At 42.4% G+C, this 12,730-nt stretch overlaps 1 protein-coding gene across 1 annotated transcript in view; it reads left to right on the top strand.

Annotated features, from left to right (window-relative positions):
• Positions 1 to 12,730, top strand: part of GALNT14 (polypeptide N-acetylgalactosaminyltransferase 14) — a 707,004-nt gene that overhangs the window by 565,788 nt on the left and 128,486 nt on the right. The window contains exons 8-9 of the mRNA XM_073628286.1: positions 2,017 to 2,101; positions 3,171 to 3,274. Coding sequence (XP_073484387.1) covers positions 2,017 to 2,101; positions 3,171 to 3,274 — 189 coding nt within the window. The remainder of the gene's footprint in view (positions 1 to 2,016; positions 2,102 to 3,170; positions 3,275 to 12,730) is intronic.

Here is a 12,730-nt window from a genome sequence, read left to right as displayed (position 1 = left end):
GACTTACTGGCTGGATCACCAGGTGCAAATGAAGGAAAGAGAAAGCCTAAAAAAGCAAACGAATGCAGCCACTGCATTAAAGATTTAGTAAGGTGCAATATAATAATTGTTTGCTTTTGGGTTTAATACCACTCTAAAGTAAACCCAAAGGAGGGGAAATGTAATAAAGCACCAGTGATGTGACGTAGTGGGTTCTTTCACATTACCTACAGTATCTCACAAAAGTGAGTACACCCCTCACATTTTTGTAAATATTTTAATATATCTTTTAATGTGACAACACTTAAGAAATTAAACTTTGCTAAAATATAAAATAGTGAGTGTATAGCTTGTATAACAGTGTAAATTTGCTGTCCCCTCAAAATAATTCTGCACACAGCCATTAATGTCTAAACCGTTGGCAACAAAAGTGAGTACACCCCTAAGTGAAAATGTCCAAATTGGGCCCAAAGTGTCAATATTAACTCTCTTGGGCATGGAGTTCACTAGAGCTTCACAGGTTGCCACTGGAGTCCTCTTCCACTCCTCCATGATGACATCACGGAGCTGGTGGATATTAGAGACCTTGCGCTCCTCCACCTTCCGTTTGAGGATGCCCCACAGATGCTCAATAGGGTTTAGGTCTGCAGACATGCTTAGCCAGTCCATCACCTTTACCCTCAGCTTCTTTAGCAAGGCAGTGGTCATCTTGGAGGTGTGTTTGGGGTCGTTATCATGTTGGAAAACTTCCCTGTGGCCCAGTCTCTGAAGAGAGGGGATCATGCTCTGCTTCAGTATGTCACAGTACATGTTGGCATTCATGGTTCCCTCAATGAACTGTAGCTCCCCAGTGCCAGCAGCACTCATGCAGCCCCAGACCATGACACTCCCACCACTATGCTTGACTGTAGGCAAGACACACTTGTCTTTGTACTCCTCACCTGGTTGCCGCCACACACGCTTGGCACCATCTGAACCAAATAAGTTTATCTTGGTCTCATCAGACCATAGGACATGGTTCCAGTAATCCATGTCCTTAGTCTGCTTGTCTTCAGCAAACTGTTTGCGGACTTTCTTGCGCATCATCTTTAAAAGAGGCTTCCTTCTGGGACGACAGCCATGCAGACCAATTTGATGCAGTGTGCGGCGTATGGTATGAGCACTGACAGGCAGACCCCCCACCCGACCTCTGCAGCAATGCTGGCAGCACTCACATGTCTATTTCCCAAAGACAACCTCTAGATATGACACTGAGCACGTGTACTCAACTTCTTTGGTTGACCATGGCGAGGTCTGTTCTGAGTGGAACCTGTCCTGTTAAACCACTGTATGGTTTTGGCCACTGTGCTGCAGCTCAGTTTCAGGGTTTTGGAAATCTTCTTATAGACCAGGCCATGTTTATGTAGAGCAACAATTCTTTTTTTCAGATCCTCAGAGAGTTCTTTGACATGAGGTGCCATGTTGAACTTCCAGTGACCAGTATGAGAGAGTGAGAGCGATAACACCAAAATTAACATACCTGCTCCCCATTCACACCTGAGACCTTGTAACACTAATGAGTCACATGACATTGGGGAGGGAAAATGGCTAATTGGGCCCAGTTTGGACATTTTCACTTAGGGGTGTACTCACTTTTGTTGCCAGCGGTTTAGACATTAATGGCTGTGTGTTGAGTTATTTTGAGGGGACAGCAAATGTACACTGTTATACAAGCTGTACACTCACTACTTTACATTGTAAATCATTTCTTTACATTCTTTCACGACCGGAGAGGCAGTCATCATAGTGATGAGCCAATAAAATTCATGCACATTCTCTTTAAGTGTACTGTACACTGTCAGAACATTGAGACAATATTCAGAGCGATTGACCTGAAAGGGGATATTTTACACCCGCTAAATAACATGTGCCATGGAATCTTGAGGAATCAGCAGTATATTGTAAAGCTGGTATAAAATCAATATACAGTTTGTGTCATGTTTGCCATACTTGGAAAGAATCATAATAAGAAAAATAAACTGCTCTGTTTTTTTTCAGGATTTGACTGGAGCTTGCACTTTAAATGGGAACAACTTTCTGTGGAGCAAAAAGCTAAACGATCCGATCCTACAGAGCCAATAAAGTGAGTCAGATATCTGGTATAAATGCTATAAAATAATTATAATCTAAGACTTTGTGTGATTCTGAATCCCTAAAGCTGAATTCCAAGTGAATATAGAAAAAAAATAAACACCATTTATTGCAGTTCTTTATTCATTAAGAAATTATTATATTTTTTTTAAATGCAATTATGGAAGTACCCACATTTGTCTTGATACCTGCCTCCTGCAACCCCCTTTTACAGCAGCATTCAGAGGTAAGGAGCCAATCAGACTCTGTTGTATTTACATGTGCTGACATAAAGAGAGTAGAGAACTGAGATCATCTCCTGCTGCTTCTTCACTGTCCAATCACAGGCTGGGGGCAGGGAGCTGACTAAACTATATTTCCTAACGGTAAGGCTTAATGTACACTAGCAGCTCCTAAACTAAGCTTCCAGGTTTTTTAGTTAAGGCTTAATTGAACAAGCAGAAGTTAGAAGCTGATTGGCTACCATGTACAGCTGTATCAGCTTTTGCACTCTCCAGTTTTAGTAAATCTCCCCTACAGACATTTAGCAGAGTTTAGGAGCTGCCGCGTTTAGGTGAGGTTAAACCTCCCTCTCCTGAACACGAAAGAACAGCATTCAGGCTAGGTACGTTTTGACCACCGACCACGGGAAAACACGAAACGGTGCAATTTTGCAGCGATTTTGCATTTTCACACGGCCGCAGTAGATGTAGGCAGGGTGTACATGAAGCCTAATAGAGAAAGTAAGACCAACTACCTGACTGTGCTGTGTGGCAAAGTTCAGTACTCGTGGGACAAAATAGCAAATCCTTTGACAAAAAACCCCAGCTCCTATAGATGTACAGTATATTAATGGTGTATTTTTACTTTGTATTCAGACTGTGTTTGCCTGGGGTTCAGATTTAAAAACCCTACAGCAAGCGTAATTATATGCCAAAATAGAGAGACAAAACACCAGATGGTTTAAAGGTAACAAAAAAGGATGCAACTGGGCAGATGCTTGGAATATCTCAGGTTTTCTCACAGTTGACTGTTCTTTCCGACATGAATGACTGATGCAACTTCTTACCCTTAAATCACAGGTCTCCTGTCATAGCCGGAGGTCTATTCGTAATCGACAAATCCTGGTTTATTCACTTGGGGAAATATGACACGGCCATGGACATCTGGGGAGGAGAGAATTTTGGTAACAAACTAATGAAATCTTACCCATCCAACTTAATTAAAGCATTGTGTTTCGATTATTTCTAACCTACTTCTATTTTTTATTATTTTGGATTATCAAATATAACTATTGTTTGTATTGTTATTACAATGCTGCGGATATAAAACAAAAGTGTATTCTGTGACCATGGATTTCCTTTAATTCCCAGCCATCAATCTAACCCTCATTCTTAAACCCAGCCATCAACCTTACCTCATTCCTGTTCCTAGCCATCAAGCTAACAACCCTAAACTCCAACCTTCAGCTTAAACCTAAACCCTCATCCTAAACCCCAACCATCGACCCAAACCTCATCCTAAACCCCAACCATCACCCTAACCCTCATCTTTAACCCCAACCTTTAACCTAACCCTCACCCTAAACCCCATCTATAAACCCAACCCTCATCCTACACCCTGACCATCAACATAACCCTAATCTTTAACCCCAACCTTCAACCTAACCCTCATCCTAAACCCTAACCATCAACCTAACCCTAATCCTAAATCCTAACTATTAACCTAAGCCTCATCCTTAACCTCCTTGGCAGTTTTCCCTAGTCTGGCTTTGGTTGGAATTTCAGAATCAAAAGCGGTAACCCCGAGCCAGACTTGGGATCGCATTGCAGGATCCAGGAAGAGGTTACTTACCTTGTCCCCTGGATCCTGCGATGTCTCCCCGCAGTGTGAGCGGCTCGTCCTCCGCTCGAGCTCCGTTCCCTGCGAGCGCTGCGACGCACGGGGACAGAGAATGGCGCCAAATTCTAAAAGTGAAACACACACAATACATACAGTATGCTGTAATCTTACAGATTACATTACTGTATGATATTATTTCACATCCCTTTTGTCCCAAGTGGTTTCTCCAGTAGCCTGCATGCAGTTTTATATTATAAAAACTGTTCTTTCTGCCTGGAAACTGGAGATTGTCCATAACAACCAAAACCATCCCTTTACATCAAAAATGGTTTTAGACCAGCTAGAAAACAGTGATAATAAATTAGAATCACTCGCAGAATTGAGCGATGTTGATTTGTGGGGAGATCAGTCATCAAACACTGAAAAGTAATGACAGCGACAATTCTGCAACTGAGCAGATTTCAGTGTTTTTGATTTGATTACATTATTGAATCATTTTTATTATTGTTATATTATTATTTGGTATAATTATTTATAGTTATTTATTATAATTTATGATTTCGTGTTTCAAACTTTATCATACCCGAGATGTCTATTAGACTCTGGTTTGGACAGATTTAAGTGAGTTATTTCTAATGCCCTGTACACACGTTCCGACATTGATCGGACATTCCGACAACAAAATCCATGGATTTTTTCCGACGGATGTTGGCTCAAACTTGTCTTGCATACACACGGTCACACAAAAATCTGATCGTTCTGAACGTGGTGACGTAAAACACGTATGTTGGGACTATAAACGGGGCAGTAGCCAATAGCTTTCGTCTCTTAATTTATTCTGAGCATGTGTGGCACTTTGTGCGTCGGATTTGTGTACACACGATCAGAATTTCCGACAACGGATTTTGTTGTCGGAAAAAATTTTATAGCAAGCGCTCAAACATTGTGTGTCGGAAATTCCTATGGAAAATGTGTGACGGAGCCTACACACGGTTGGAATTTCCGACAACAAGGTTATATCACACATTTTCCATCGGAAAATCCTATCGTGTGTACAGGGCATAAGAATTACAGGCCTACAATATAAAACACAAAATTTTCATGCAAAATAATGGTACCGCTTTCAGCATCAAAAATATGAAATAATCATACCGCCAGGGAGGCTAACCTTGACCATCAACCTAACCCTCATCCTAAACCCCAACCATCAATCCAACCCTGATCCTAAACCCCAACCATCAACCTAACCCTCATCTTTAACCCCAACCTTCAACCTAACCCTCATCCTAAACCCCATCCATAAACCTAACCCTCATCCTAAACCCTGACCATCAATGTAACCCTCATCTTAAACCCCAACCTTCATCCTAACCCTCATCCTAAACCCAGACCATCAACCTAACCCTCATCCTAAACCCAGACCATCAACCTAACCCTCATCCTTAGCCCGAACCATTAACCTAACCCTTATCCTTAGCCCTAACTGTTAACACAACCCTCACCCCAAACCCCAAATATCAACCTAACCCTCAGATCAAGATGTGGGGGTTATTTATCCAATGGGGACAAATGTCCCTAGTGACAACAGTCTAAGATGTGAATTCCCCTCACTTTAGGGAGAGTTGCTCTCATTTATGTTGCATCTCCAGGGCTGAAAATGAAAGGAAATCTCCCAAGTAGAACAGAAAAAAAACAGAAAAGGGTTTTATTTCTTTCATACTCTATCAAAAATAAAAAAAATGTTGGGGTACACTGCCCAGCAGCCCCTGCAAAACCAAATTTCATTTTAAGGTGTAACAGATGAGAGTTCTCGTTCATAATAAAAGGTTAGAAAAAAAAAAGATTGTTTGGAAAAAAACATGGCTTAGAGGTGATTTAAAGTGAATGCAAACTGAATCACTAACAGGTCCATGTTTACCATGGTGAATCATCCCCTCTTCTTTTAACAACGCTTTGTAAACCTCTGAGAACTGAGGAGATCAGTTGCTGGAATTTTTGGACAGGAATGTTGTCCCATTCTTCTTTGCACATATGCTGCTCTAAAACTTGGATATACAGTATCTTGGGCATTGATGGTGCCTTTCCAAATGTGCAAGCTGCCCATTCGCACCATTGCATCCCTATACCATCAGAGATGTCGATTTTTGAACTGAGCGCTGATAACAAGCCTGAAGGTCTCTCTCCTCTTTAGACTGAAGGATGCAGCACCCATGGTTGCCAAAAAGAATGTCAAATTTCGATTTGTCTGACAACAGAACAGTTTTCTACTTTGCAAAAGACCATTTTAATAAGCTTTGGCCCAGAGATGATGGAGTTGTTTCTGGATCATATCTGGATGTTCAGATATGGCTTCTTCTTTGCATGATGGAGCTTTACCTTGTATTTTTAGATGGCATTGCGAATTGTGTTCACAGAGTATTTCTGTGCCCTTGCAGTGATGCCCATCACAGAACCATGTCTGATTTTATTGCAGTGCCACTAGAGGACCCGAAGTTCACGGGCATCCAATATTGCATTTCGGCCTTGTTCCTTGTGCACAGATTTCTCCAGATTCTCAGAATCGTTTGATATTATAAACTGTAGATGATATATTTAAAGTGTTTACAGTTTTACATTGAGGAACATTATTCTGAAATTGTTTGACAATTTGTAGACACAGCTTTTCACAAATTAGTGAACCTCTGCCCATTTTTACTTCTGAGACACTTTGATTCTATAAGATGCTCTTTTTATACCCAATCATGTTACTGACCTGTTGCAAATGAACATATTTTGTTGCAAAATGTCCTTCCAGCTCTTTGTTGTTAGTATCCCTTACCTTGCCAGATTTTTGTTGCCCTGTCTCAGCTTTTTGAGATGTGTTGCTGCCATCAATTTCAAACTACCTTATTTTTTTCATAAAATGGTTCATTTTCTCAGTTGTAACATTTGATATGTTTACTATTGTGGATAAAATAATGGTTTATGAGATTTACAAATGATTGCATTCTGAATGATTGCATTCTGTCCCAACTTTTTTGGAATTGGGGTTGTATACCCCTCTGTTTACTAGTAGGCACTCTTGCTGGTATTTTTAATGTAGAGTGGAAAGCTGCATTTTTTCATGTCTATCTTGAGAATAGAAAGGCTTTCAGGTACGATACAACATAGTAACTGTAACTACCGTTCTACTTTGCAGAGTAAATTGCTGTTTAACAAGAGTAATCATAGTCTGAAACCTGTAAATATGCAGACGTAATATAAAGTTATTCAACTCTCGTAAAAAATGAATTATTAAATATTCATTCCCTGTCTCGTGAAAGCTCATTAAACAGATTGCTATTTACCAAGAGGTATGTGGGAATTTTACAAGTATAGAAAATACATAAATCATGCTGTTGACTTTATGAAAAAGGTAAATCAATTCAAATGGCTTTTTATTTTTGGTGCACATTAATCAATATGTTTCCTTGGGGCAATCCTGAACTGGTTCACTAATCTCGCTGCGATAGAAAATGGTATTGACGCAGATAAAATACAGCTAAAAAGCCAGCTATGGTAACATTTGTTTCAGCATGCATTATATCATCATTAGGAAGAGGAATTTGTTTCAGTCAATGATTATTTGACAACTATGCTTTCCTAAATATCAAATGTGACAGATAGCAAGCTTATTGTCAGGGGGAAGCGAGGCCTTTTGGCCTAATGTGTGGAGTTAGGACTGCAGAAATGGAGAAACTTCGTCACATGGGCATAGCAGATATTTAGGATACAGCTGGAACAGGTGTGAGGGTCTGGGAGTTTAGAAAAACCTGCGCAGGGAATGAGGGGAAGGTCAGCAATCATTATCAGCAAGCTGAAATTGAATGGTAAATCCAGAAAGCTCGAGTACAAAGCAGGCAATGGAGTGAAGTTTGTTAAGATAGGAAAACAGTGTCACTGGCAGGCGCTATAGGACTATACAAGAGGTACAATCTCTTCATGTACCTGACCTTTGCCAGAACCCATGATGGTGGGGATGGGTTTGGTCATAGGACAAGCTTCCACTGCTTTTCTCTATTGCAGTTTGTTGCACACATTAACAGAGACTTTATCTGCATAGCTCCCAACAGTCCCTGAGTTCGAGGGACTGTCCCTGATTTGGAACCCTTTCTCCCTCTTTCCTCCTCATTTGTCCCTCATTTTGGTCTGATCTACAGGTGTATCTCAAAAAATTAGAATATCATCAAAAAGTTAATTTATTTCAGTAATTCAATTCAAAAAGTGAAAATCGTATATTGTATTGATTTATTACACACAGAGTGATATATTTCAAGCATTTCTTTCTTTTAATTTTGATGATTATGACTTACAGCTAGTGAAAACCCAAAATCCAGTATCTCAGAAAATTTGAAAATTGTGAAAAAGTTCAATATTGTAGACTCATGGTGTCACACTCTAATCAGCTAATTAACTCAAAACACCTGTAAAGGTTTCCTGAGTCTTTAACCACTTGCCGACCGCCGCACGACTATATACGTCGGCAGAATGGCACGGGCAGGCAAAAGGACTTACATGTACGTCCTTGCCTGCCCGCGGGTGGGGGGTCCGATCGGACCCCCCCCCGGTGCCTGCGGCGGTCGACAAATGTCCCCCGGCGATCGGAGGTGAGGGGGAGGCCATCCATTCGTGGCCCCCCCCTCGCGATCGCTCCCAGCCAATGGGATCATTTCCCTGCCTCTGTATTGTACACAGAGGCAGAGGAAATGATGTCATCTCTCCTCGGCTCGGTATTTTCCGTTCCGGGCCGAGGAGAGAAGACTGAAATGTGAGTGCACCAACACACACACACACAGTAGAACATGCCAGGCACACAAATCACCCCGATCCCCCCCCCGATCGCCCCCCGATCCCCCCCCCAATCACCCCCCCCCCCCTGTCACAAACTGACACCAAGCAGGTTTTTTTTTTTTTTTTTTTTTTTTTTTTCTGATTACTGCATAGTGTCAGTTTGTGACAGTTAGTGTCAGGGCAGTGAGTGTTAGGCCCCCTGTAGGTCTAGGGTACCCCCCTAACCCCCCCTAATAAAGTTTTAACCCCTTGATCACCCCCTGTCACCAGTGTCGCTAAGCGATCATTTTTCTGATCGCTGTATTAGTGTCGCTGGTGACGCTAGTTAGTGAGGTAAATATTTAGGTTCGCCGTCAGCGTTTTATAGCGACAGGGACCCCCATATACTACCTAATAAATGTTTTAACCCCTTGATTGCCCCCTAGTTAACCCTTTCACCACTGATCACTGTATAACCGTTACGGGTGACGCTGGTTAGTTTGTTTATTTTTTATAGTGTCAGGGCACCCGCCGTTTATTACCGAATAAAGATTTAGCCCCCTGATCGCCCGGCGGTGATATGCGTCGCCCCAGGCAGCGTCAGATTAGCGCCAGTACCGCTAACACCCACGCACGCAGCATACGCCTCCCTTAGTGGTATAGTATCTGTACGGATCAATATCTGATCCGATCAGATCTATACTAGCGTCCCCAGCAGTTTAGGGTTCCCAAAAACACAGTGTTAGCGGGATCAGCCCAGATACCTGCTAGCACCTGCGTTTTGCCCCTCCGCCCGGCTCGGCCCAGCCCACCCAAGTGCAGTATCGATCGATCACGGTCACTTACAAAACACTAAACGCATAACTGCAGCGTTCGCAGAGTCAGGCCTGATCCCTGCGATCGCTAACAGTTTTTTTGGTAGCGTTTTGGTGAAATGGCAAGCACCAGCCCCAGGCAGCGTCAGGTTAGTGCCAGTAGCGCTAACACCCACGCACCGTACACCTCCCTTAGTGGTATAGTATCTGAACGCATCAATATCTGATCCGATCAGATCTATACTAGCGTCCCCAGCAGTTTAGGATTCCCAAAAACGCAGTGTTAGCGGGATCAGCCCAGATACCTGCTAGCACCTGCGTTTTGCCCCTCCGCCTGGCCCAGCCCAGCCCACCCAAGTGCAGTATCGATCGATCACTGTCACTTAAAAAAACACTAAACGCATAACTGCAGCGTTCGCAGAGTCAGGCCTGATCCCTGTGATCGCTAACAGTTTTTTTGGTAGCGTTTTGGTGAACTGGCAAGCACCAGCCCCAGGCAGCGTCAGGTTAGTGCCAGTAGCGCTAACACCCACGCACGCAGCATACACCTCCCTTAGTGGTATAGTATCTGAACTGATCAATATCTGATCCGATCAGATCTATACTAGCATCCCCAGCAGTTTAGGGTTCCCAAAAACGCAGTGTTAGTGGGATCAGCCCAGATACCTGCTAGCACCTGCGTTTTGTCCCTCCGCCCAGCCCACCCAAGTGCAGTATCGATCGATCACTGTCACTTACAAAACACTAAACGCATAACTGCAGCGTTCGCAGAGTCAGGCCTGATCCCTGCGATCGTTAACAGTTTTTTTGGTAGCGTTTTGGTGAACTGGCAAGCGCCAGCGGCCTAGTACACCCCGGTCGTAGTCAAACCAGCACTGCAGTAACACTTGGTGACGTGGCGAGTCCCATAAGTGCAGTTCAAGCTGGTGAGGTGGCAAGCACAAGTAGTGTCCCGCTGCCACCAAGAAGACAAACACAGGCCCGTCGTGCCCATAGTGCCCTTCCTGCTGCATTCGCCAATCCTAATTGGGAACCCACCACTTCTGCAGCGCCCATACTTCCCCCATTCACATCCCCAACCAAATGCAGTCGGCTGCATGAGAGGCATTTTTATGTCCTCCCGAGTACCCCTACCCAGCGAACCCCCCAAAAAAGATGTCGTGTCTGCAGTAAGCGCGGATATAGGCGTGACACCCGCTATTATTGTCCCTCCTGTCCTGACAATCCTGGTCTTTGCATTGGTGAATGTTTTGAACGCTACCATTCACTAGCTGAGTATTAGCGTAGGGTACAGCATTGCACAGACTAGGACACACTTTCACAGGGTCTCCCAAGATGCCATCGCATTTTGAGAGACCCGAACCTGGAACCGGTTACAGTTACAAAAGGTACAGTTACAAAAAAAGTGTAAAAAAAAAAAAACACAAACAAAAATATAAAATAAAAAATAATAGTTGTCGTTTTATTGTTCTCTCTCTATTCTCTCTCTCTCTATTCTCTCTATTGTTCTGCTCTTTTTTACTGTATTCTATTCTGCAATGTTTTATTGTTATTATGTTTTATCATGTTTGCTTTTCAGGTATGCAGTTTTTTATACTTTACCGTTTACTGTGCTTTATTGTTAGCCATATTTTAGTCTTCAGGTACAGCATTCACGACTTTGAGTGGTTATACCAGAATGATGCTTGCAGGTTTAGGTATCATCTTGGTATCATTCTTTTCAGCCAGCGGTCGGCTTTCATGTAAAAGCAATCCTAGCGGCTAATTAGCCTCTAGACTGCTTTTACAAGCAGAGAGAATGCCCCCCCCCCCCCCATCGTCTTCCGTGTTTTTCTCTGGCTCTCCTGTCTCAACAGGGAACCTGAGAATGCAGCCGGTGATTCAGCCAGCTGACCATAGAGCTGATCAGAGACGAGAGTGGCTCCAAACATCTCTATGGCCTAAGAAACCGGAAGCTACGAGCATTTTATGACTTAGATTTTGCCGGATGTAAATAGCGCCATTGGGAAATTGGGGAAGCATTTTATCACACCGATCTTGGTGTGGTCAGATGCTTTGAGGGCAGAGGAGAAATCTAGGGTCTAATAGACCCCAATTTTTTCAAAAAAGAGTACCTGTCACTACCTATTGCTATCATAGGGGATATTTACATTCCCTGAGATAACAGTAAAAATGATTAAAAAAAAAAAAAAATGAAAGGAACAGTTTTAAAATAAGATAAAAAAGCAAAAAAATAATAAAAAAAAAAAAAAAAAAAAAAAAAAGCACCCCTGTCCCCCCTGCTCTCGCGCTAAGGCGAACGCAAGCGTCGGTCTGGCGTCAAATGTAAACAGCAATTGCACCATGCATGTGAGGTATCACCGCGACGGTCAGATCGAGGGCAGTAATTTTAGCAGTAGACCTCCTCTGTAAATCTAAAGTGGTAACCTGTAAAGGCTTTTAAAGGCTTTTAAAAATGTATTTATTTTGTTGCCACTGCACGTTTGTGCGCAATTGTAAAGCATGTCATGTTTGGTATCCATGTACTCGGCCTAAGATCATCTTTTTTATTTCATCAAACATTTGGGCAATATAGTGTGTTTTAGTGCATTAAAATGTAAAAAAGTGTGTTTTTTCCCCAAAAAATGCGTTTGAAAAATCGCTGCGCAAATACTGTGTGAAAAAAAAAAATTAAACACCCACCATTTTAATCTGTAGGGCATTTGCTTTAAAAAAATATATAATGTGTGGGGGTTCAAAGTAATTTTCTTGCAAAAAAAAATAATTTTTTCATGTAATCAAAAAGTGTCAGAAAGGGCTTTGTCTTCAAGTGGTTAGAAGAGTGGGTGATGTGTGACATAAGCTTCTAAATGTTGTGCATAAAATGCCAGGACAGTTCAAACCCCCCCCCCAAATGACCCCATTTTGGAAAGTAGACACCCCAAGCTATTTGCTGAGAGGCATGTCGAGTCCATGGAATATTTTATATTGTGACACAAGTTGCGGGAAAGAGACAAATTTTTTTTTTTTTTTTTTTTTTTTGCACAAAGTTGTCACTAAATGATATATTGCTCAAACATGCCATGGGAATATGTGAAATTACACCCCAAAATACATTCTGTTGCTTCTCCTGAGTACGGGGATACCACATGTGTGGGACTTTTTGGGAGCCTAGCCGCGTATGGGACCCCGAAAACCAAGCACCGCCTTCAGGCTTT

Source organism: Aquarana catesbeiana, linkage group LG04, assembly GCF_042186555.1.
Source record: "Aquarana catesbeiana isolate 2022-GZ linkage group LG04, ASM4218655v1, whole genome shotgun sequence".
NCBI lineage: Eukaryota > Metazoa > Chordata > Amphibia > Anura > Ranidae > Aquarana > Aquarana catesbeiana.
Note: the sequence above shows the minus strand (reverse complement) of the source record. Positions and strands in the feature narration are given on the sequence as shown.